The sequence below is a fragment of the Hyla sarda genome, chromosome 1 (genome assembly GCF_029499605.1).
Source record: "Hyla sarda isolate aHylSar1 chromosome 1, aHylSar1.hap1, whole genome shotgun sequence".
Lineage (NCBI taxonomy): Eukaryota > Metazoa > Chordata > Amphibia > Anura > Hylidae > Hyla > Hyla sarda.
In genome coordinates, this window is record NC_079189.1 from 3,850,765 (window position 1) to 3,877,199 (window position 26,435).

The following is a 26,435-nucleotide window of genomic DNA, read 5'->3' on the forward strand; positions in this document are numbered from 1 at the left end:
GGACGCGGCGACAGCGATGGAGGGCGACATCCAGGGCAGCGTTGACGAGCGGCGACGGTCCGGAGCGGTGGGTGAGTACAACTTCCTATACTAGTGGTCTTCAACCTGTGGACCTCCAGATGTTGCAAAACTACAACTCCCAGCATGCCCGGACAGCCGTTGGCTGTCCGGGCATGCTGGGTGTTGTAGTTTTGCAACATCTGGAGGTCTGCAGGTTGAAGACCACTGTCCTATACTTTACATTGCACGGATCCCTCAACATACGATGGTTTCAACAAACGATGGTCCATTTGGAACGGATTACCATCATATGTTGAGGGACCACTCTATTTGGCGCAAGTAAGCCAAAAACACGGCAAAAAACTAATGGCAGGAGGAATGACTGCACACCGCCACACAATGATAAATCTTCCCCGTAGTCTGTGGATAAGTGCGGGCGGGCGCTCACCCTAGAGGCCTGACATCTGCCAGACAAACATGGCTGCACTTTTACAGCACGTTCCCCTCCTTTCTTTCAACCCATAATGCCCCAAATAATGCCCCGTTGGTGCCCTGTATGGTATGAGTGAGTAGGTAAGTGTGTTGGGGGGGAAGGGTAGGGGATGTGGTGGTGCTGGTCAGGTAGTTCTGCCCCATTAGTTAGAAGCCCCCAGTAGGTAGGTGATTTCGCCCCTATTAGGTAGAATCTCTTAGTAGGTAGCTAGGTAATTCCCCCCTAGAAGCCCCCAGCACTGCCGCCAATCATGGCATCCATAGCTCATGTGGGTACTACCTACCTGACGTGTTCAGACCTTTATCCCCCTGACCCCTATTATAGTCAGCACGGATTTCCCTCCGGCACGCTCAACAGTCTCTATTAGGAAACACCATCTCCCGGTCCCCGACTCCCGTTCCCCTCTCTACCTAACCCAGCCTAGTCCTGTGCCCTCATTCGGACCCGTCCTTCTTCCTTCCTGTGGGGGTAGTTGGATTCGTGAGGTTTCTTCCCTCTTCTCTTCTTCTTGTCCTTTCATTCTTCCCTCTTCTCTTCTTCTTGTCCTTTCATTCTTCCCTCTTCTCTTCTTCTTGTCCTTTCATTCTTCCCTCTTCTCTTCTTCTTGTCCTTTCATTCTTCCCTCTTCTCTTCTTCTTGTCCTTTCATTCTTCCCTCTTCTCTTCTTCTTGTCCTTTCATTCTTCCCTCTTCTCTTCTTCTTGTCCTTTCATTGGGTCCCATCATCCGGTCACCACCTCTAGGACTTCATTCTAAAACCTGCACCGCTCACACTGTATAAAGTTATATTTAGTGAGTTTGTTAACCTTTTATGTGTTTGCCCAGAATTACAGCAGAGTGTAACCCCGGCCTCAGCCATAAAGGAGCGGGGGCGTATGTGAGCTGTGCGGAGGACATCAGATAAAAAGAGCAACAAAGACTAGAAGTCCCAGGACAAGCTGCATACATTCACCATATGGGACCTGTCTATCACTCCTGACCACATGAACCATTTCTCCCAGTCACCTACAAGAGCGCTATCCTGACTGATGGACGGGAATGGTTACCCCCCCACTTCACTCCAGTCTCTCTTCCCTATACACAGGTCCATACTGATCAGTCTGCTCCTCCATTTACAGAATTGTATCAGACCACGTCAGTCGCTGTACAGTTCTGTAAATCAGAGAAGACATCACACCCCATACACACTAATAACACCGCATCACATGACTAATCCCATTATAAGAAGAATTCTAACACAATATGACCAAAATCCTGTGTGTGACCCCGGCCTAAGGGTTATTGGTGACAACACAGAAGTGTCCTGATCCTGATAGGACAGAAGTGACACATGAGATACAATCAGTAATATTTCTAATGGAAATGAGGCCGAGGTAATACATAGTAATCACCAATCATTATCATCCATAGAAATCATCCAATCATACTGTAGTGTAGAGCTACAAGTCACTACTAAATGATACACAATAGCATTACATATTACTTCTCATTACCGTTATTTACCTACAAAGGTCACATGACCCCAGGTGCTGATGACCAAGAGAGGATGATGGCTTTAGCTTCTGCTTAGGTTTCATTATGAAGTTTATTCGAGGGTTAATTCTCACAACAGAACTTATAAACATCACATTTTACTGTTACCTGAGATCTCAGATTTCCATTCTCCATATTATTATATTTTTATGATTACTTAATTTGCCTATCAGTCTCCTGTGTGACTTCTATTATGTTCTGAAATTTGTGATTTAGTTTTAAAACATTTCCCACATTCAGAACAAGAATACAGCTTCTCTCCTGTGTGAATTCTCTCATGTATAACAAGCCCCGACTTATTCCTAACACATTTCCCACATTCTGAACATGAATATAGCTTCTCTCCTGTGTGACTTTTCGCATGTTTTGAAAGATGTGATTTATTTGTAAAACATTTTCCACATTCTGAACACGAATATGGCTTCTCTCCCGTGTGATTCCTCTCATGTATAACAAGGTCTGACTTACCTATAAAACATTTACCACATTCTGAACATGAATATGGCTTCTCTCCTGTGTGAATTTTCGCATGTCTTGAAAGATGTGATACAGTTGTAAAACATTTACCACATTCTGAACATGAATATGGCTTCTCTCCCGTGTGAATTCTCTCGTGTACAGCAAGCTCTGACTTACCTATAAAACATTTGCCACATTCTGAACATGAATATGGCTTCTCACCTGTGTGAATTTTCGCATGTTTTGAAAGATGTGCTATAATTGTAAAACATTTACCACATTCTACACATAAATATGGCTTTTCTCCAGTGTGAATTCGCTCATGTACAAAAAGCTCGGATTTACTTTTAAAACATTTCCGACATTCTGGACATGAATATGGCTTATCACCTGTGTGAATTCTATCATGTATAACAAGCTCTGATTTTCTTGTAAAACATTTTCCACATTCTGAACATGAATATGGCTTCACTCCTGTGTGGATTTTCTCATGTATAACAAGGTTTGTTTTTTGTTTAAAACACTTACCACATTCTGAACATGAATATGGCTTCTCTCCTTTGTGGATTCTCTCATGTCTTGAAATATCTGATTTACTTATAAAACATTTCCCACATTCTGAACATGAATATGGCTTCTCTCCAGTATGAATTCTCTCATGTATAATAAGTTGTGATTGACTTTTACAGCATTTTCCACATTCTGAACACACATACAGCTTATTTTTTGTGTGACTTTTTCTGTGCATAACAAGATCTGATCTTTTAGTAAACTCTTTTCCACATTCATCACATTGAATCCTTTTCCCCCCTTCCTGATCTGTCCTTGTGGTAACAATGTGTGGTTGGTCAGGAGAAGGTTCCTCATGATCAGGTGGATTATTATAGGATAGATCTGGATGGACATTAGGGGTAAGGAGGTCTTCTCCTGAGGAGCGCTCCATCATATCTTCATCTTCTCCTTTATCATTCAGGGATAACATGAAGTTTCCCTCAGAATTCTTACTGGGATTTTCTGTTGAGGTAAAAACGTAATTTTATTGGGCAGGAAATACGCATTCAATTATTTCTTCTTTTTGGGTCACTTATGGTTTTGGCTCTAAAAACTGCATCAAAACTGCCAGAAAAATGACGTGTGATTTCATCCTTAAGAAGATAAATGTCCATGAGACAAAGCTGAGATGTGCGGGAGAACTCATGGACATGACAATGATCTGTATAACCTAATGGCTGCACCGTCACCACATCTCAGTGTTATATATATCATCTATAGGATGGAGGGGAATACACTGAGGGATCTTATCAACCACCATCTGGAATAAAGGTTCCCAGGACATTGTTGGCTCCATTGTACTAAGACGTCAGGTGATTCTAAGGGAAAGAGGGTCCGATCCTGTAATATAATGGGGGATCTGATGAAGTGGCCCCTGAGTTCAGGGAAATGTCGGGGCCAATCCCTGACTATACAACCCTTGTGGATGGTGCGCTGTCCTGCCGAGAGTCATAGAGGAAACAGACACCATGAAGAGATAAATAGGACACAAAACTTGGATAAGGACTAATGTCAGAACGTCCGTCCACAGGTATCAGAGGAGTCGGGGTGTGAGCAACAAATATACATTACCCCTCCTCCACCACCCGAAATGTTCTCACAGGAGGGGCCCATAGATTCATGTTGCTTGTGCCAAATTCTACACCCCCCCCCCCCATATCAGCACGGGGCCCCAGAGATTATTATCCATTATTACATACCTGGGACAACACCTCCTGGCATTATTACATACCTTGGACAACACCTCCTGGCATTATTACATACCTGGGACAACACCTCCTGGCATTATTACATACCTGGGACAACACCTCCTGGAATTTCCTCCTTCACTTCCCTCATACACGGGTGATGGCCCCTCATCCTCTCTTCTTCATCCTCCACTTTATTATTAGTCAGATCTCCCCCCTGATGTGACATATAGAACAATTCACTACAATACAGCAGACAGGAGGAGCAACAGAGACACCCAAAATCTACCCCCACATCTATGACTGCAAGACCCCCCTATAGAGATATAGGATCAGCCTCATCTACCTGATTCTTCTCTGGGACATTTCCCTCTGGACAGTCCTGGGAATACAGAGGACAGGGACACCTCTCGGGTGGATTTCTATCAATGACTCCATCTGTAGGGAACACACAGGAAATGAATACATCAGTGCTGGATAGATTTCTATGTTACTAGGTAGTGAGAGTGATATCTATATATATATGTCCCTTCTTACCTTGTGATGTGAGGGGCCGGTGATCCTCCATCATGACTATGTCCTGGTACAGATCCTTGTGTCCTTCTACATACTCCCACTCCTCCATGGAGAAATAGACCGCCACATCCTGACACCTTATAGGAACCTGAGACACAATGATACCGTCATCACCACACCCCTCCATTACTGTATAATGTCCCAGCAGTGTCACCTCTCTAATCATCACCAGACCCCTCCATTACTGTATAATGTCCCAGCAGTGTCACCTCTCTAATCATCACCAGACCCCTCCATTACTGTATAATGTCCCAGCAGTGTCACCTCTCCAGTCATCACCAGACCCCTCCATTACTGTACAATGTCCCAGCAGTGTCACCTCTCTAATCATCACCAGACCCCTCCATTACTGTATAATGTCCCAGCAGTGTCACCTCTCCAATCATCACCAGACCCCTCCATTACTATATAATGTCCCAGCAGTGTCACCTCTCCAGTCATCCCCAGACCCCTCCATTACTGTATAATGTCCCAGCAGTGTCACCTCTCCAGTCATCACCAGACCCCTCCATTACTGTATAATGTCCCAGCAGTGTCACCTCTCTAATCATCACCAGACCCCTCCATTACTGTATAATGTCCCAGCAGTGTCACCTCTCCAGTCATCACCAGACCCCTCCATTACTGTATAATGTCCCTGCAGTGTCACCTCTCCAGTCATCACCAGACCCCTCCATTACTGTATAATGTCCCAGCAGGGTCACCTCTCCAGTCATCACCAGACCCCTCCATTACTGTATAATGTCCCAGCAGTGTCACCTCTTCAGTCATCACCAGACCCCTCCATTACTGTATAATGTCCCAGCAGGGTCACCTCTCCAGTCAGCAGGTCAGTGATCCTGTGGATGAGTTCTAGGATCTTCTCCTCATGGATCAGTGAGTGAGGTGGAGGCTCTGTGATGGGGCCCCGGGCCCTGCTCCGTCCTCCTGACTCATGGATGTAGCTGCTAGGGGCCACACACTCCCCCCATGTCTTCTTCACTATGGTGTAATCCTGTGCATGGGGAGAGAATGAGGGGACAGTTTTGGAGACCTCACCTACAAAGAGACATCCATAACATAGAGCGGCTCCAAAGATGGAGGACAAAAATGGTGGAAATGTAGATGGGGGGGGGACAACAATGGTGGAAATGTAGATGGGGGGGACAACAATGGTGGAAATGTAGATGGGGAGGACAACAATGGTGGAAATGTAGATGGGGGGGACAAGAATGGTGGAAAGGTAGATGGGGGGAGGGCAACAATGATGGAAAGGTAGATGGGGGGGGACAACAATGGTGGAAAGGTAGATGGGGGGGACAACAATGGTGGAAATGTAGATGGGGGGGGGACAACAATGGTGGAAATGTAGATGGGGGGGACAACAATGGTGGAAATGTAGATGGGGGGGGACAACAATGGTGGAAATGTAGAAGGGGACAACAATGGTGGAAATGTAGATGGGTCACCTCACCTCTCCGGTCAGCAGGTGGAGGATCTCCAAGGTGAAGTGTAATATTCTCTTAGTCATCTCATTCCTGTCCTTGTCCATCCTTCTGCCCCTTCTAAAGGTAGAGAATCAAAATGGGTCGTAAAGAAGAAGTAACTACAATAGCCAAATCTTCTCCTGTAATGGAAAAAAAATTAATAAATAGAAGAAGAAGAGAAGTCCAGAATAGATAAGATTCTAAGTGGAAGTTGCCAGTCGCTCAGTGCAGCTTACTGGACCCCACACGACATTATGGCAGAGGTTCTGTGAGTTAAAATGGCAGTAGAGGTTCCCCGTACCTGCCTCCAGCTGCCGATCCAATGATTATGTGGCTTAGCTGTATCACTGGATCACTGATGGCACTGTATACAGCTATATCATAGGCCCAGTATTATACAGTGATTGCAATCTTATGATTACATAGAAATATCCTCTATGTGGACTTACAAAGTATCTAAACCCCTGGTATCGCCGTGCACACAAATGTCCTAACTTCGAATATATAATGTTGACGATCCTGCACGGTAAACGCAATAAACATTATAAAATAATAAGCAACTTCATTATTGATTTAGAATCACATTATATATCTGTAATAAATTATCCCAAATAAATCAAAAAGGCCCAAATGTTACTGATAAAAACTAAAAACTATGCAAATGACCCTCATACAACCCTGTTACGTAAAATAGCATTTATATGGGTATGAAAACAACTATTTTATGCCTTTAAATTTTGTTTGTAAAAAGTAGCATTTTTTTTTAAATAGTACAGTCTGAAAATATATCTAAATTGTGTATCATTTTAAAATCACATTGACCTACAGAAGATAACATAACATTTTAAACATTAAATGCACCCCCCCCCCTCCTAAAAGTTGCGAAATTGCTATTTCAAATTTCCACCCTCAAATCTTAAAGGGGTATTCCAGAAATAAATTTAAAAAAAAGGCCTTTTTTCTTTCAAAGACAGCGCCCTCCTTGTCTCCACTTTGCATGTGGTATTACACCTTGGCTCCATTCACTTCAATGGAACTGAGCTGCAGAACCACATCCAAACTGGAGTCAAAGAGGGCGCTGTCTTTGAAAGAAAAAAAGGTGTTTTTTTATTTATTTATTTTTGATTCCTGAAATACCCCTTTAAGTATTGTTTTTGGAGTTGCATTTTATGGTAAAATGAAAGGTTTAAAAGGGGTACTCCACCTCTAGACATCAGCACCCACCTGTTACTGCTCCGTAAGCGCTGGAGGGTCTGGCTCTCGACCAGGGGAACGGAAGATCGTGACATCACGACTCCGCCCCCGTGTGGCATCACGCCCCGCCCCCTCAATGCAAGTCTATGGGATGGGGCGTGACAGCCTTCACGCCCCCCTCCTGAGGGTCCCGCCTCTGGGGACCCCCGCAATACAGCATGCGGCACCCACGACTCCGCCCCCGTGTGACTTCACGCGCCGCCCCCTCAATGCAAGTCTATGGGAGGGGGCGTGACAGCCGTCACGCCCCCTCCCATAGACTTGCATTGAGGGGGCGGGGCGTGACGTCGCACGGTGGCGGAGTCGTGACGTCACAATCTTTTGTTCCCCTGGTCCAGAGTCAGACCCTCCAGCGCCTCCAGAGCAGCAGTAACAGGTGGGTGCCGCATGCTTTATTTCGGGGGTCCCCAGCGGCGGGACCCCCGCGATCAGACATCTTATCCCCTATCAATTGGTCCTGTAAAAACAAGCCTTCATAGGGGTCTGTAAATGGGAAAAAACAGGGTTATGAAAGGGTTAATAAAATGGTTCCACCATGGCCTGTAATGCCGGCAGTTGACAGCAGACAGCGTGTACCTCATACCGCTGCCTACCTTGGCCGAACAGCACGCACAGCTCCCCCTCCTCGCTGTAGGTTACGGACTGCGTCCTCCACACTGCCTCACCCAGTAACAGTGTCTGGTTCATCTAGCAGGGGCCTTACAAGGCCTGTCTATTTAACGGTACGTGCGCACCTTTGAATTTATTCCCCCTCTAATCCCTGACTGCCATCTCCTATTTAACCTGTTCCCGCAAAATTAGGTACATGTACATGGTGATTAGGGCTGACTTGCCGCCGGGCACTGACAGTTTATTGAGCTTGGCTGTACCACACAGCCGAGCATCCCTGAAGGCGGCCACGGACCAATTGCAGCCGTCCCCGGCCGGCGATCACTCCTATTGGTCCATCAGTACTGATGGACCAATAGGAGTGATATTTGCAGGGTCTTCCCCTTCCCCCTCTCCTCCGTTGCTTCAAACAGTGAAGAGATTGGAGGGGAGGGGGGCCCCGTCGGAGGCCACTCGCAGCACTTAGGATAGGAGCTGCACTTCAGTCCGGAGTTAACCCTATAGACACTAGCGTATATTAGGGTTACAGTGAAAGGAGGCTCCCTCTATACCCGATCAGCGTTCTGCAAAGTGACAGCAGAGCGCTGATGGTTGCCATAGCAAACGGAGGCCTGACAATGGCCCCTGTTGTCATGGTAACAGAAGCTGATCAGCTTCTACCTAAGGAGTCTGATCTGCTATTATATTATGCATATGCTTAATTCAGTGAAATACAGATGTGTACTTACTGAATTGTGTGTATGATCAGTAAAATAAATGAAATGTAAAAAAAAAAAAAAAAAATCTATCTATCTATCTATCTATCTATCTATCTATCTATCTATATATATATATATATATATATATATTATATATATATATATATATATATATATATATACACACACACACACACACACACACACGCTTGAGTTTGTGTTATCTAACAATTACTTTACTTTCAACGACACGTTTTTTGCACAAATCGCCGGAACCGCCATGGGGACGAAAGTGGCCCCAACGTACAACATGTTCGTGGCGTCGTTGGATGAGGCACACATCTGTGTGTCCCACCACTTCAGGCATGTCCTGTGGTGGTGGCGATACATAGATGATGTGTTCCTCATTTGGAGCGGTTCCGGCGATTCCCTCTATGCTTTTCATGACTTTCTTACTAACATCTGCCCTCATATTCAGTTCACTCTTAACTCATCTCACACCTCTATTCAGTCCCTGGATACATTAGTTTCAGTTGATTCCAATTTCACTCTCCACTGGTTTATTCACCAAACCTACTGACTGTAATTCCATACTACACTTCACCAGTCAACACCCACGGTCTATGATCAAGTCCTTGCCACGGAGCCAGATGGTCAGAGCAAGACGCATAGTCAGCAAAGAATCCTCCATTGCTTCTACCCTAAATGGCATTGCTACCAACTTCATTCAGTGAGGGTATCCCACCAAACTTGTCTTCCAATGCAAAGACACAGTACTGACCCTTGATCGTAAGAAACTCATCACTGACACCTCTTCAAAGTCTTCCCAACACCCAATATAATGAGCAATCCCACTCCATCGCCGGGATTGTGAAACAACACTGGCATATTCTCAAACGTGCATTTCCCAAAATTAACGACTTCCAACTACCTCCCTTAATGTCTTACAAACGTGCACCCAACCTCCGTGACAAGCTCGTCCGAGCGGACATTGTACCAAAGTCCTCCACAAAACAACAGTATCTTACAGTCAAAAGCAAGGGTTGTTTCCCTTGCTGTCACTGCATAAATTGCTCTAAGATGCTAAAGGGGCCCATTTTCACGCATCCGAAGCAGGGCAAAACATATAAGATCAAACACTATCTCACTTGTTCATCGAATTTTGTGATTTGTGTTCTCTTCTGTCCATGTAAATCTACTGTACGTTGGCGAGACCACTGGCGAATTCTGCACACGGTTTAACCAACACCATTACACAATTAGGAAGGGGAGACTTGATCTCCCCGTTTCTAAACATGTCTTTGAATGTGGCCACTCCGAGCGTGACCTACGCTTTGCTCCGATTGACCATATTCCCCCCATTTAAAGGGGAGGTGACCGCATCTCCGCTCTTCACCGCTGTGAATTGCATTGGATATTTGAGATTCAGACTCTTAAACCCAACGGTCTCAATGTTGATTTTCCGATCACTAGTATATAATATTGCACCTTGCCTGATTCACATGACACCCCTGTAGATTGTCGCCCTATGATATGCTATGCATACACATTATTTTACATTTTTATCTCCTCTGTTTATCATTTTATTTTATATTGTTATATGAATTATTATTTTCATTTTATTTTGGTTTTCATTTCTTTCTATTTTTCACCTTCTCTTGCATCACTTCACTCATTATTCTGTTACTGCCATTATGGTTATGCTTTTTCTTCCCAGACTCTCAATACCCAATCTTCACCCCACATGTTCTCTTTATTCTAAGCATTAGTACCATGTACAAGCCTACTGAGGAAAGGGCCGTGTTTAAAGGGGTACTCCGGTGCTTAAACATCTTATCCCCTATCCAAAAGGATAGGGGATAAGATGCCTGATAGTGGGAGTCCCGCCGATGGGGACGCCCGGGATCATGTACGCGCGGCACCCCGTTTGTAATCAGTCCCCGGAGCGTGTTCGCTCCGGGACTGATTACCGGCGACCGCAGGGCCGGCAGCGTGTGACGTCATGCCTCCGCCCCCGTGTGACGTCACGCCTCCGCCCCTCAATGCAAGCCGACGGGAGGGGGCGTGATAGCCATCACGCCCCCTCCCGTAGGCTTGCATTGAGGGGCGGAGCGTGACGTCACACGGGGGCGGAGGCGTAACGTCACACGCCGCCCGCCCTGCGGTCGACCATAATCAGGCCCGGAGCGAAGACGCTCCGGGCACTGATTACAAACGGGGTGCCGCGCGTACATGATCCCGGGCGTCCCCAGCGGCGGGACTCCAGCGATCAGGCATCTTATCCCCCATCCTTTGGATAGGGGATAAGATGTTTAAGCACCGGAGAACCCCTTTAAGCATATGAGAGCCCTGAAACGTGTCTAGGTGCACAGATATTATTTTCACATCACCGATATCTGACTCCATACCGGAGATTTCCGATCCAGCTCGCCAAACCAGCTTATTGTTCCTGAGACTAGCTTCCAGGCACTGTTGCCCAGCGTTGACGTCACTTCCCATCGAGTTACCTAGAGGTCCGCACCTGCAACATCGTCTGTTGCCATCTACAGCGAACAACTCTGAAAGCGGCTACCATCTCAGCAGGTAGACCGCCGCGAAGATGCACACAAGCGTCTGATACCATCTCACGTGCGGACTTCACGTTTTAACTCAAGGTGACATGCTGTGGGGACTTAGTGCAGGCTGGTAACTATAACATATCCTTTCTATTTCCATCATTTTGGAACCTTTACCATATAGGGGACTAGAGCTCATTTCCGAATTACCGGGAGGCCGGATTATCAAAAGTGATGTGATATATTGCTGAAATTTATGAAATGTCATCGGTGTTTGTTTATATTGACATTTTATGTATTCTAATTTATTTTATATATTATTTTCCTTGGTACAAGGGTCCTGTGTTTTAAGGACCAACTGACTTTAGAAAATTTTTTAAATTTGAAATAAAATTTTATATTTTCATGTTCTAGTTGAAGCGCGATCCAGTCATTGTTATCCATATTTTTCATCTACCGTATTTTTCGCCGTATAAGACGCACTTTTTCTTCCCCAAAACTGGGGGGGAAAAAGTCGGTGCATCTTATACGGCAAATACACCCCTATGGCGGCGGTCCCTGTGGCCATCAACGGCAGGGACCCGCGGCTAATACAGGACATCACCGGTCGCGGTGATGCCCTGTATTAACCCTTCAGACGCGGCGATCAAAGCTGACCGCCTCGTCTGAAGGGAAAGTGGCACTAACCCGGCTGTTCAGCGATTTCACCGCGGCGTCCCGAACAGCCCGACTGAATAGCCGGGTTAGTGCTTACAGGACACCAGGAGGGACCTTACCTGCCTCCTCGGTGTCTTCTCCGTTCAGGAATCCCCTGTATGGCCGGCGCTCTCCTTCCTCGTCATCACGTTGTCGCGTACGGCGACGGCGTTGTCGCGTACGGCGACGGAGAGCGAGGATACCCGGCCGGCAGCAGAGACGTTCCGGAGCGACAGGGACACCCCGGGGACGCGGCGACAGCGATGGAGCGACATCCAGGGCAGCGGTGACGGGTCCGGAGCGGCGGGGACACGTGAGTATTACCTCCTATGCAGTGGTCTTCAATCTGCGGACCTCCAGATGTTGCAAAACTACAACTCCCAGCATGGCCGGACAGCCAACGGCTGTCCAGGCATGCTGGGAGTTGTAGTTTTGCAACATCTGGAGGTCCGCAGATTGAAGACCACTATCGGGTTCAAAATCTTAAAATTTTTTTAGATTTTTGCACCTAAAAATAGGGTGCGTCTTATACGCCGGTGCGTCCTATAGGGCGAAAAATACGGTATGTATCAGGCAACTGATGCTGGCCTTGAGGGGTTGGTTACTGTTTAAATTTTGCTATTTTAATTCTAACACCAGGTGTTTAATCTGTTTAACTTTCTGGAGCCAATTGATATATAAAAATAAGTTGTTTTTTTCTGGAAATTCTAAGTTAAAAAAACTAAAAATTTACATAGTGATAAAGTACAATGGCCCAGATTTATCAAACTATGCCAGAGTAGAAGTGGAGTGATTTTCCCAAAGCAACCAATCACAGCTTAGGTTTCACTTTACCACAGCTCATTAGCTGAGCTGTGATTGGTTGCTAGGGAAAAAAATGACTTCACTTTTTTTTCCTCTCAAAGTTTGATAAATGGACAGAGATGTCAGAGGAGAGCACTGTGCTCGTGATGTCAGCAGAGAGCTCTGTGTTCCAAAAATAAAAGAAATTTCCTCTGTAGTATTCAGCAGCTAATAAGTACTGGAAGGATTAAGATTTTTTTTTTTTTTTTTTTAATAGAAGTCATTTACAAAATCTGTTAAACTTTCTGGCACCAGTTGGTTACCGGAGTACCCCTTTAACCCCTTAAGGACTCAGCCCATTTTGGCCTTAAGGACTCAGACAATTTAATTTTTACGTTTTCATTTTTTCCTCCTCGCCTTCTAAAAATCATAACTCTTTTATATTTTCATCCACAGACTAGTATGAGGGCTTGTTTTTTGCGCGACCAGTTGTCCTTTGTAATGACATCACTCATTATATCATAAAATGTATGGCGCAACCAAAAAACACTTTTTGTGGGGAAATTAAAACGAAAAACGCAATTTTGCTAATTTTGGAAGGTTTTGTTTTCACGCCGTACAATTTATGGTAAAAATGACGTGTGTTCTTTATTCTGAGGGTCAATACGATTAAAATGATACCCATTATTATATACTTTTATATTATTGTTGCGCTTAAAAAAAATCACAAACTTTTTAACCAAATTAGTACGTTTATAATCCCTTTATTTTGATGACCTATAACTTTTTTATTTTTCCGTATAAGCGGCGGTATGGGGGGCTCATTTTTTGCGCCATGATCTGTACTTTTTTTGATACCACATTTGTATATAAAAAACTTTTAATACATTTTATTAAAAAAAAAAATTATAAAAAATGTATTAAAAAAGTAGGAATTTTGGACTTTTTAAATTTTTTTTCGTTCACGCCGTTCACCGTACGGGATCATTAACATTTTATTTTAATAGTTCGGACATTTACGCACGCGGCGATACCAAATATGTCTATAAAAAATGTTTTTTACGCTTTTTGGGGGTAAAATAGGAAAAAACAGACGTTTTACTTTTTTATTGGGGGAGGGGATTTTTCACTTTTTTTTTACTTTTACTTTTACATTTTTTTACATTTTTTTTTACACTTGAATAGTCCCCATAGGGGACTATTCATAGCAATACCATGATTGCTAATACGGATCTGTTCTATGTATAGGACATAGAACAGATCAGTATTATCGGTCATCTCCTGCTCTGGTCTGCTCGATCACAGACCAGAGCAGGAGACGCCGGGAGCCGCACGGAGGAAGGTGAGGGGACCTCCGTGCGGCGTTATGAATGATCGGATCCCCGCAGCAGCGCTGCGGGCGATCCGATCGTTCATTTTAATCGCGAACTGCCGCAGATGCCGGGATCTGTATTGATCCCGGCACCTGAGGGGTTAATGGCGGACGCCCGCGAGATCGTGGGCGTCGGCCATTGCCGGCGGGTCCCTGGCTGCGATCAGCAGCCGGGATCAGCCGCGCATGACACGGGCATCGCTCCGATGCCCGCGGTTATGCTTAGGACGTAAATGTACGTCCTGGTGCGTTAAGTACCACCTCACCAGGACGTACATTTACGTCCTGCGTCCTTAAGGGGTTAAAAGTCTTAAGGGCCTAGTTACTGTAAAAGCCAGCCAAAAGTACACACCTGCCGGTGTTGTATACAAGTACTGTTTAGAGCGTACTGGAGTGCATTGAACTTCCCTCATAAGTGCATACCACATACGGACATCTAAGTGGTGTACCATTTTGTTCCTGTTAAAGGGGTACTCCGGTGAAAACCTTTTTTCTTTTAAATCAACTGGTGACAGAAAGTTAAAAACATATTTGTAAATTACTTCTATTAAAAATTCTTAATCCTTCCTGTACTTATCAGCAGCTGTATACTACAGAGGAAATTCTTTTCTTTTTGGAATGCTCTCTGATGACATCACGAGCACAGTTCTCTCTGCTGACGTTATAATAATAATAACACTTTATTTATTGTTATCCTTAGTGGGATTTGAACCCAAGTCCCCAGCACTGCAAGGCAGCAGTGCTAACCACAGAGCCACCATGCTGCCCTTAGCATACATCTGCTATGCATGGTTGCTAAAATGGACAGAGATGTCAGCAGAGAGCACTGTGCTCGTGATGTCATCAGTGTTCCAAAATGAAAGGAATTTCCTCTGTAGCATTCAGCAGCTAATAAGTACTGGAAGGATTAAGATTTTTTTAAATAGAAGTAATTTACAAATATGTTTAACTTTCTGCCACCAGTTGATTTAAAAAGAAAAAAGGTTTTTCACCGGAGTACCCCATTAAAGCCTTAAAGGGCCTAGTTACTGTAAAGGCCAGCCAAAAGTGCACACCTGTTGCTGTTCTAGACAAATACTGTTCTAAGCGTAGCCAAGTGTATGTATATACGCACTAAGTATGTCAGGCAGAGAAGTGCCAGGACGTGCACAGAGGAGTGGCAGAGGCCTAAATTCATCAGGTGCAGACAGAGGTCGCAGCAGACAAGGGGCGAGTGGCAGATGAAGTCGCAGCGAGAGGCCTGAGCTCCTGGTATCAGCCAACGGTCGTGTCTCGACCAGCAACCCGTCTGCTGTCATTGACTGGTTAACACGCTCATCCACATCATGACAAGCGACATCTGACACCCCCAGTCAACAGTCGGTGGGTTCCTCAGACACAACCCTCAGTTGGCATGGCCCAGGAGCAGTCCCTGTCCTCCCATTGCCTCTGTCCTATGCTGTTCCCACCCCCATAGAAGTATCCTATGCTGTGGGTTCAGCTCCACTTTTTAGTAAGGATAATCGAATAGAGGACAGTCAACAGCTACTGGACAGCCAAGAAGTGGAGGAGACATCCCCCGCTTTCTTCGCTAGGCGGGCAAGTAGTGATGAGGAGAGTGGCATGGTAGGTGGTGTTGGGAGCATTCAGGGTCCTGAAGCAGACACTGTTTAGGAACCTGAGGAGGACATCAGTGACGTGCAGACACAACTGGATGATGATGAAACCGATCGCACTTGGGAGCCGGGTGCAGAAGGGGCTTCATCATCATCAGGAGAAGAGGGAGGCAGGTTGCCAGTGAGGCAGCAGTTGAGCCAGCAAGGTGGTAGCATGGTTGGGAGTCAGCATGGTGGCAGCAGTGGGAAGTCAAGTCAAACATGCCCATCTGCTTCGTGGCAGCCTGCCTGCCCAGGAGGTAGTGTAACAGGGGTCCCTGGAGTCGGCAGCAGTAGCAGGCAGTCAGTGCGGACTGTTCGGTGGAAAATCAGCTACTCTGCGGTGTGGCAGTTTTTCATCAAGTATCCAGAGGATGTTAACATGGTCACATGCAATTTTAAAAAATATCTTTAATCATTTAAATTGTGAGGCCCTTTGGTCTGGTCAGGCTGCCGCCACCTCCAGGCTGTGTCATTCTGTGACCATATGGTCTACTCTTGCTGCTGCCACCTCCAGGCTTGGTCATTCTGCCACATTTTTGTCTTCTTATGCTGGTGCCACCTCCAGGCTGTGTCATTTTGCCACCATGTGGTCTCCTCATGTTGCTGGGACATTACCTAAAATTTTTTATAGTAGCACTAGATACCATAAATCTTCAATTTAAAAATGTATCTTTTAATCTTTGGAATTGTGAGGCCCTATGGTCTACTCATGCTGCTGCCACCTCCAGGCTTGGTCATTCTGCCCCTATATGGTCTTCTTATGCTCCTGCCACCTCCAGGCTGTGTCATTGTCCCGCCATGTGGTCTGTTTATGCTGCTGGCACATTACATAAAAAATTAAAAAAAATTAAATATTTTCAATTAATTTTAAGAAATTAATTTTACTACATTTTAATTATTAATTTTAATAACAATTCCCCTCCAGCATACCATGTGTGCAGGGCACGGCGGTGTCACGCTGTTCTTCACATGGTTTGCCTTAGCGAACGGAGTCACACAGGGGAGGAACTGCTAAAAGTCATTAATCAAGAAATCGAATCATGGCTTACTCCATGCAAACTGGAAATGGGAACCATGGTGACCGACAATGGGAAGAATATCTTGTCTGCGCTGCTACAAGGAAGCCTGAGCCATGCGCCCTGCATGGCACATGTGTTCAATCTGGTTGTCAAGCGATTCCTGAAGTGTCCCCCCCCCGATCTGCAAGACATCCTAACAATGGGAAGAAAACTTTGCATGCACTTCAGCCACTCGTACACCGCAAAGCACACCCTCCTTGAGCTGCAGCATCTGACCAAAACCCCCAACATAGTCTAGTTTGCAACGTTTTCACACGTGGAATTCCACCCTCCACATGTTGGACCTATAAGAACAGAGGAAAGCCATCACCGATTACTTGATGATCCAAGCGGATAGGGGAACTCCCTGTGTAATTTCAATGTCAACCTGTGGCAGCTCATACGTGACACCTGCCGTTTGTTCAGGCCCTTTGAGGAAGCCACATTATTAGTCAGTAGCCAAGATTACGGGATGAACTACGTCATTCCATTGCTTCATATCCTACAACACGTGTTGGAAACGATGGCTGGTCAGGGCACTGGAGACGTGGCGCCTACATCTCGAGGCCACATGAGTCCTGTCGGGGCTGAACTAGAGGAGGAGGGGGACAGTGGAGCACAGGCAAGGCTTTGTGAAATGGGTGGTTTTATAGTCATCTGAAAGGAGAGGAGCAGGTTGTGGAGCTACAGGGTGATGAGGAAGACGAGACAGAGGACCCAGACACACCATGGCCATGCGGTCTCCTCATGCTGTTGGCACAGTACATGAAACTTAATTATAATCTATTTTAAATCTTCAATTAAAATTTTCCAAAATATCTTTAATCCTTTCAATTGTGAGGCCCTATGGTCTTGTCAGGCTGTTGCCACCTCCAGGCTGGTTCGTTCAGCCACTATATGGTCTCCTCTTTCTGCCTCCAATTCCAGGCTGTGTCATTCTGCCAGATTATGGTCTCCTCATGCTGCTGCCACCTCTAGGCTCTGTCATTGTGCCGCCATGTGACTTCTTGTTATATTTGGTCTTTTGTAACCACACTATTCAAAGTAAACACTGGGGCCCGGGACATTAAACTTGGGAGTGTAATATTAAATTTACATTTCAAAATCAAATTTAAAATTTCAAACAATCGATGTAATCTTTTCAAGACTGAGGCCCTATGGTCGTCGACGTCATATATTAGCTGTGGAATTACCACAAGAATCCAAAGAAACAGGTTGAAGCGATAACAATGAACCATAACTGATTAAATGAAACATTTGCAGTTCCACAAGACTGGGGGACGGGGGCGCTGAGAAAGGAGGGCTGGAACACGTGGTAGCTCGCCTCGCGGCGGATCCGCCAGCTCGACGCTCACCAGAATGGGTGCTCAAAAATAAATTTCATAATTCAAATTAAATAAAATAAAAATTATATAAAAAATCTATTTATTCTCTTCAATTTTGACACCATACGGTCTCTCTTCTGCCACATCCAGACGCTCTGCGGCAGTGATTCTAATAGCAACACCTGTAATCTGCATGTCATACTGAATAACAGTATTATTTCACTACCCCAGCACACACCCTATGCGTGTTACAGAAAGGCAAATTGTTCTACACCCCTATTGAGGCTCTGTAGGCCAGAAATAGCCATTTTTAACCCCTTAAGAACACAGCCCATTTAGTCCTTAAGGACGCAGCCGTTTTTTTTTTGCAAATCTGATCTCTGTCCCTTTAAGCATTAATAACTCTGGGATGCTGTAACTCATGAATTTGATTCCGAGATTGTTTTTTCGTGACCTATTCTACTTTACGTTAGTGATAAATTTTCGGCCATACTTGCATCATTTCTCGGTGAAAAATTTCAAAATTCCATGATAAATCAGAAAATGTAGCATTTTTTTTCCTTTGAAGCTCTCTGCTTGTAAGGAAAATAGACATACCAAATAAATTATATATTGAGATCACATATACAATATGTCTACTTTATGTTGGCGTCATAAAGTTGATATTTTTTAATTTTTGAAGACATTAAAAGGGCTTCAAAATTTAGCAGCAAATTTTCCAATTTTTCACGAAATTTTCAAAATCAGAATTGTTCAGCGACCAGTTCAGTTTGAAATGGATTTGAGAGACCTTTCTTTGAGAAATACCCCATTATATTAACTACACCCCTCAAAGTATTCAAAATGGTATTCTGAAAGTTTGTTAACCCTTTAGGTGTTTCACAGGAATAGCAGCAAAGTGAAGGAGAAAATTCAAAATCTTCAAATATTTTACACTAACATGATCTTGTAGACCCATTTTTTTTAATTTTTACAAGGGGTAAAAAGGAGAAAGTCCCACAAAATTTGTAACCCAATTTCTTTTGAGTAAGGAAATACCTCATATGTGGATGTAACGTAACATGCTCTGAGTAGAGGGCTCAGAAAGGAAGGAGCAACAATGGGATTGTGGAGAGCAAATTTAGCTGAAATGGCATTTGGAGGGTATGTTGCATTTAGGAAGCCCCTATGGTGCCAGAACAGCAAAAAAACAACAAACAAAAAAAACATCATGGCATACTATTTTGTAAACTACACCCCTCAAGGAACGTAACAAGTGGTACAGTGAGCCTTAACACCCCACAGGTGTTAGACGACTTTTCTTTAAATTGGGAAGTGTAAATGAAAAAAAATATTTCCACTAAAATGCTGTTTTTCCCCCCAAATTTACAATTTTTACAAGGGGTAATAGGAGAAATGCCCCCCAAAATTTGTAACCCCATTTCTTCTGAGTATGGAAATACCCCATGTTAGGACGTAAAATGCTCTGCTGGCGAACTACAATGCTCAGAAGAGAATGAGCCACATTTGGCTTTTGAAAAGCAAATTTTGCTGAAATGGTTTTTGGGGGGCATGTCCCATTTAGGAAGCCCCTATGGTGCCAGAACAGCAAAAAAAAAAAAAAAAAAGGAAAAAATACAAACACATGGCATGCTATTTTGGAAACTACACCCCCCTCAAGGCATGTAACAAGGGGTCCAGTGAGCCTTAACACCTCACTGATGTTTGACGAATTTTCACTAAAGTTGGATGTGAAAATGCAAAAAAAAAAAAATTTCTTCACTAAAATGCTGGTGTTACCCCAAAGTTTTCATTTTTACAAAGGGTAATAGGAGAAAAAGCCCCCCAAATTTGTACCTATTTCTTCTTAGTATGGAAATACCCCATGTGTGGATGTAAACTGCTCTGCGGGCGCACTACAGGGGTCAGAAGAGAAGGAGCGCCATTGAGCTTTTGGAGAGAGAATTTGGTTGGACTAGAAGTCGAGGGCCATGTGCGTTTACAAAGCCCCCCGTGGTGCCAGTACAGTGGACCCCCCCCCCCCACATGTGACCCCATTTTGGAAACTATACCCCTCACAGAATTTAATAAGGGGTGCAGTGAACATTTACATCCCACTGGCGTTTGACAGATCTTTGGAACAGTGGGCTGTGCAAATGAAAATTAAAATTTTTCATTTTCAGGGACCACTGTTCCAAAAATCTATCAGACACTTGTGGGGTGTAAAGGCTCACAGCACCCTTTGTTACATTCAGTTAGGGGTGTAGTTTCCAAAATGGGGTCACAAGTGTGTGTGTGTGGGGGGGGGGGGGGGGGGGTCCTGGCAGCATGGGGGCTTTGTAAACGAACATGGCCTTCAATTCCAGCCAAATTCTCTCTCCAAAAGCCCAATGGCGCTTCTGAGCATTGTAGTTCGCCCGCAGAGCACTTTACATTTCCTTGCTCAGAAGAAATGGGGTTACAAATTTTGGGAAGCTTTTTTTTACTATTACCCCTTGTGAAAATTAAAACTTTGAGGTAACATCAGCATTTTAGTGGAAAAACCCCCCAGCATTTTTCATTGTTATGTCCAACTTTAACGAAAATTCATCAAACACCTGTGGGGTGAACACTTGTGGTAAGGGTTAAAGGGGTACTCTGCCCCTAGACATCTTATACCCTATCCAAAAGGATAGGGGATAAGATGTCAGATCGCCGGGGTCCCGCCGCTGGGGACCCCCGCAATATAGCAAGCAGCACCCATCTGTAATTGCTTCCGGAAGTGCTGGAGGCTCTCAGGCTAATTCCTCCCAACCACAGGGACGTAAGATCGTGACATCACGACTCCGCCCCCTCAATGCAAGACGGCCGTCACGCCCCCTCCCATAGACTTGCATTGATGGGGTGGAGTTGTGACAACACGATCTTCCGTCCCCATGGTCGGGAGGAATTAGCCTGAGAGCCTCCAGTGCTTCACGGAAGCAGTTACAGGTGGGTGCTGCTTGCTATATTGCGGGGGTCCCCAGCGGCAGGACCCCGGCAATCTGACATCTTATCACCTACCCTTCAGATAGGGGATAAGATGTCTAGGGGCGGAGTACCCCTTTCATTTCCTACACAAGACAGATTTACGTGCAAATGAGATCGGAAAATAGCCAGCTTTCTCCCCCGCAGTAACCAGTGGTACTGGCTGGAAGTGCGGGGGGACGCTGATCAGTTTGGTCCTTACCGTGCCCAGATCCGCTGTGCCGGTCGGCCGCAATCTTCTATTTTCTGAATATGCAAATGAGGTGCTAACTGGCACTCTGACGTCAGTGCCTCCTGCCGCAGCGCCGCCCATCTCATCCACATTCCTCCCCTCCCTCTTCTCCCCACTCTGTAATGAAGAGAGAGGGGAGGAATGTTGATGAGATGGGCGGCGCTGCGGCAGGTGGCACTGACATCAGAGTGCCAGTTAACCCTGCCGGTGCCAGTTAGAAACTCATTTGCATATTCAGAAAATAGAAGATTACGGCCGAACGGCGCGGCGGATACGGGCACAGTAAGGACCAAAATGATCAGCGTCCCCCGCACTACCAGCCAGTACCACTGGTTACTGCGGGGGGGAGAAAGCTGACAGTTTTCCTTTAATTCCCATTATACTCTATGGGCATTCCATGGGGTCTGTCATTCTGCAGAAATCAGTGATCATCCCACATAATCTGAAAATGTAATAATCCCCTTTAGAGTTTAGAGATTATGTCTGATAATTCTTCATTAGATATGCAAAATAGTTTTCTCTCTACTTCAAATATTACATTTCCATTATTCTCTATGGTCATTCTAATTAGTATGTTCCCACAGTCAGCGACTGACGCACACAATCCCCTGTGGGGACACATTCCCCTAGGCCCTTAACCCCTTAAGGACCGGGGTTTTTTCCGTTTTTTGCATTTTCGTTTTTTCCTCCTTGCCTTTAAAAAATCCATTTTGCACCTAAAAATCCATATGATGCTTATTTTTTGCGCCACCAATTCTACTTTGCAGTGACGTCAGTCATTTTACCCAAAAATCTACGGTGAAACGGAAAAAAAAAAATCATTGTGCGACATAATTGAAAAAAAAAACGCCGTTTTGTAAATTTTGGGGGTTTCCGTTTCTACGTAGTACATTTTTCGGTAAAAATAACACCTTCTCTTTATTCTGTAGGTCCATACGGTTAGAATGATCCCCGACTTATATAGGTGATTTTGTTGTACTCCGGAAAAAATCATAACTACATGCAGGAAAATGTATATGTTTAAAATTGTCATCTTCTGACCCCTATAACTTTTTTATTTTTCCGTGTACAGGGCGGTATGAGGGCTCATTTTTTGCGCCGTGATCTGAAGTTTTTAACGGTAACATTTTTGCATTGATAGGACTTATAAAAAGTGACCAAAAATGCACTATTTTGGACTAACACTGCACACACTGATCTCTTATACTGATCATTGTTATCCCATAGGGGACCTATAACACTGCACACACTGATCATTGTTATCCCATAGGGACCTATAACACTGCACACACTGATCTCTTATACTGATCATTATTATCCCATAGGGACCTATAACACTGCACACACTGATCTCTTATACTGATCATTGTTATCCCATAGGGACCTATAACACTGCACACACTGATCTCTTATACTGATCATTGTTATCCCATAGGGACCTATAACACTGCACACACTGATCTCTTATACTGATCATTATTATCCCATAGGGACCTATAACACTGCACACACTGATCACTTATACTGATCATTGTTATCCCATAGGGACCTATAACACTGCACACACTGATCATTGTTATCCCATAGGGACCTATAACACTGCACACACTGATCATTGTTATCCCATAGGGACCTATAACACTGCACACACTGATCTCTTATACTGATTATTGTTATCCTATAGGGAGCTATAACACTGCACACACTGATCTCTTATACTGATTATTGTTATCCCATAGGGACCTATAACACTGCACACACTGATCTCTTATACTGATCATTATTATCCCATAGGGACCTATAACACTGCACACACTGATCTCTTATACTGATCATTATTATCCCATAGGAGGCTATAACACTGCACACACTGATCTCTTATACTGATCATTGTTATCCCATAGGGACCTATAACACTGCACACACTGATCTCTTATACTAATCATTGTTATCCCATAGGGACCTATAACACTGCACACACTGATCTCTTATACTGATCATTATTATCCCATAGGGACCTATAACACTGCACACACTGATCTCTTATACTAATCATTGTTATCCCATAGGGACCTATAACACTGCACACACTGATCTCTTATACTGATCATTGTTATCCCATAGGGACCTATAACACTGCACACACTGATCTCTTATACTAATCATTGTTATCCCATAGGGACCTATAACACTGCACACACTGATCTCTTATACTGGTCATTATTATCCCATAGGGACCTATAACACTGCACACACTGATCTCTTATACTGATCATTGTTATCCCATAGGGACCTATAACACTGCACACACTGATCTCTTATACTGATCATTGTTATCCCATAGGAGACTATAACACTGCACACACTGATCTCTTATACTGATCATTATTATCCCATAGGGACCTATAACACTGCACACACTGATCTCTTATACTGATCATTATTATCCCATAGGGACCTATAACACTGCACACACTGATCTCTTATACTGATCATTGTTATCCCATAGGGACCTATAACACTGCACACACTGATCTCTTATACTGATCATTGTTATCCCATAGGGACCTATAACACTGCACACACTGATCTCTTATACTGATCATTATTATCCCATAGGGACCTATAACACTGCACACACTGATCACTTATACTGATCATTGTTATCCCATAGGGACCTATAACACTGCACACACTGATCATTGTTATCCCATAGGGACCTATAACACTGCACACACTGATCATTGTTATCCCATAGGGACCTATAACACTGCACACACTGATCTCTTATACTGATTATTGTTATCCTATAGGGAGCTATAACACTGCACACACTGATCTCTTATACTGATTATTGTTATCCCATAGGGACCTATAACACTGCACACACTGATCTCTTATACTGATCATTATTATCCCATAGGGACCTATAACACTGCACACACTGATCTCTTATACTGATCATTATTATCCCATAGGAGGCTATAACACTGCACACACTGATCTCTTATACTGATCATTGTTATCCCATAGGGACCTATAACACTGCACACACTGATCTCTTATACTAATCATTGTTATCCCATAGGGACCTATAACACTGCACACACTGATCTCTTATACTGATCATTATTATCCCATAGGGACCTATAACACTGCACACACTGATCTCTTATACTAATCATTGTTATCCCATAGGGACCTATAACACTGCACACACTGATCTCTTATACTGATCATTGTTATCCCATAGGGACCTATAACACTGCACACACTGATCTCTTATACTAATCATTGTTATCCCATAGGGACCTATAACACTGCACACACTGATCTCTTATACTGGTCATTATTATCCCATAGGGACCTATAACACTGCACACACTGATCTCTTATACTGATCATTGTTATCCCATAGGGACCTATAACACTGCACACACTGATCTCTTATACTGATCATTGTTATCCCATAGGAGACTATAACACTGCACACACTGATCTCTTATACTGATCATTATTATCCCATAGGGACCTATAACACTGCACACACTGATCTCTTATACTGATCATTGTTATCCCATAGGAGACTATAACACTGCACACACTGATCTCTTATACTGATCATTGTTATCCCATAGGGACCTATAACACTGCACACACTGATCTCTTATACTGATCATTGTTATCCCATAGGGACCTATAACACTGCACACACTGATCTTTTACATTGATCACTGGTTTCTCATAAGAAACCAGTGATCGATGATTCTGCCGCATGACTGCTCATGTCTGGATCTCAGGCACTGAGCAGTAATTCGGCGATCGGACAGCGAGGAGGCAGGTAGGGGCCCTCCCGCTGTCCTGTAAGCTGTTCGGGATGCCGCGATTAGCCGCGGCTATCCCGAACAGCCCGACTGAGCTAGCCGGCAACTTTCACTTTCGCTTTTAGCCGCGCGGCTCAGCTCTGAGTGTGCGGCTAAAGGGTTAATAGCGCGCGGCGCCGCGATCGGCGCTGCGCGCTATTAGAGGCGGGTCCCGGCTTCACTATGACGCCGGGCCCGCCGTGATATGACGCGGGGTTACTGTGTAACCCCGCGTTATATCAGGAGAGCAGGACCAAGGACGTACCGCTACGTCCTTGGTCCTTAAGGGGTTAAAAGGGTACTCCGGTAGACAACTTTTTTTTTTTTTTTTATGAACTGGTGCCAGAAAGTTAAATAGATTTGTAAATTACTTCTATTTAAAAATCTTAATCCTTCCAGTATTTATTAGCTGCTGAATACTACAGAGGAAATTATTTTCTTTCTACAACACAGTGCTCTCTGCTGACATCTCTGTCCATTTTAAGAACTGTCCAGAGTAGGAGAAAATCCCCATAGAAAACATATGCTGCTCTGGACAGTTCCTAAAATGGACAGAGATGTCAGCAGAGAGCACTGTGGTCATGACGTCAGCAAAAAGTATTGAATTTCCTCTGTAGTATTCAGCAGCTAATAAGTACTGGAAGGATTAAGATTTTTTTAATAGAAGTGATTTACAAATCTCTTTAAACTTTCTGGCACCAGTTGATTTAAAAAACAAAAGTTTTCCGCCGGAGTACCCCTTTAAACCTGTAAGAGTTAATATCACCCCCCCCCCCCCCCCCCTACACATCTGTCCCCGCTGCTTCCTGTCACTGCTCGCACTTTCCAGAACTCTCCTCCAGTCACTACAGAGGATCCATCTCTACAGACTTTATAAAGACACAACACTCACCTTCTCCACAACCTCTTCCGGGTAGATGCTATTTCCTAGCCAGCTAAAGGACCTGTGATGATGTCACGGCCATGTGACTAGACTCGGGTAGGCGGAGCCAGTCTGCAGTTTACAAGAAGAACAATTGATTTGGCGGCTTATGAGTGGTTTACTGGTGAGGAGAAGAGGGTGAGGTGGAAAGTGGCGACCCGTGCAGACCTAGGACCGCGGA

At 44.4% G+C, this 26,435-nt stretch overlaps 3 protein-coding genes across 7 annotated transcripts in view; 1 reads left to right on the forward strand and 2 right to left on the reverse strand.

Moving 5' to 3' along the window:
• LOC130306231 (uncharacterized) overlaps positions 1 to 26,435 on the reverse strand; it is an 870,792-nt gene that overhangs the window by 733,241 nt on the left and 111,116 nt on the right. The gene's annotated exons all lie outside the window — the stretch shown is intronic.
• Positions 1 to 26,435, forward strand: part of LOC130277291 (zinc finger protein 345-like) — a 304,690-nt gene that overhangs the window by 258,860 nt on the left and 19,395 nt on the right. The window lies entirely within an intron of this gene.
• LOC130283008 (oocyte zinc finger protein XlCOF22-like) lies at positions 1,576 to 26,277 on the reverse strand. 4 transcript variants are annotated; one of them, XM_056532305.1, is made up of 7 exons: positions 26,225 to 26,277; positions 6,253 to 6,405; positions 5,614 to 5,793; positions 4,761 to 4,887; positions 4,570 to 4,661; positions 4,332 to 4,440; positions 1,576 to 3,498 (listed from the first exon to the last, which is right to left on the reverse strand). In XM_056532305.1, exons 2-7 carry the CDS (start codon positions 6,328 to 6,330, stop codon positions 2,195 to 2,197), a joined length of 1,890 nt encoding a protein of 629 aa, XP_056388280.1. In that variant the 5' UTR covers positions 6,331 to 6,405; positions 26,225 to 26,277; the 3' UTR covers positions 1,576 to 2,194. The 4 variants fall into 4 exon arrangements, with proteins under 4 accessions (XP_056388280.1, XP_056388216.1, XP_056388129.1 ...); XM_056532241.1 differs by lacking the exon at positions 26,225 to 26,277 and adding an exon at positions 21,875 to 22,061 and having other exon boundaries at positions 6,253 to 6,345; XM_056532154.1 differs by lacking the exon at positions 26,225 to 26,277 and adding an exon at positions 7,490 to 7,569 and having other exon boundaries at positions 6,253 to 6,343.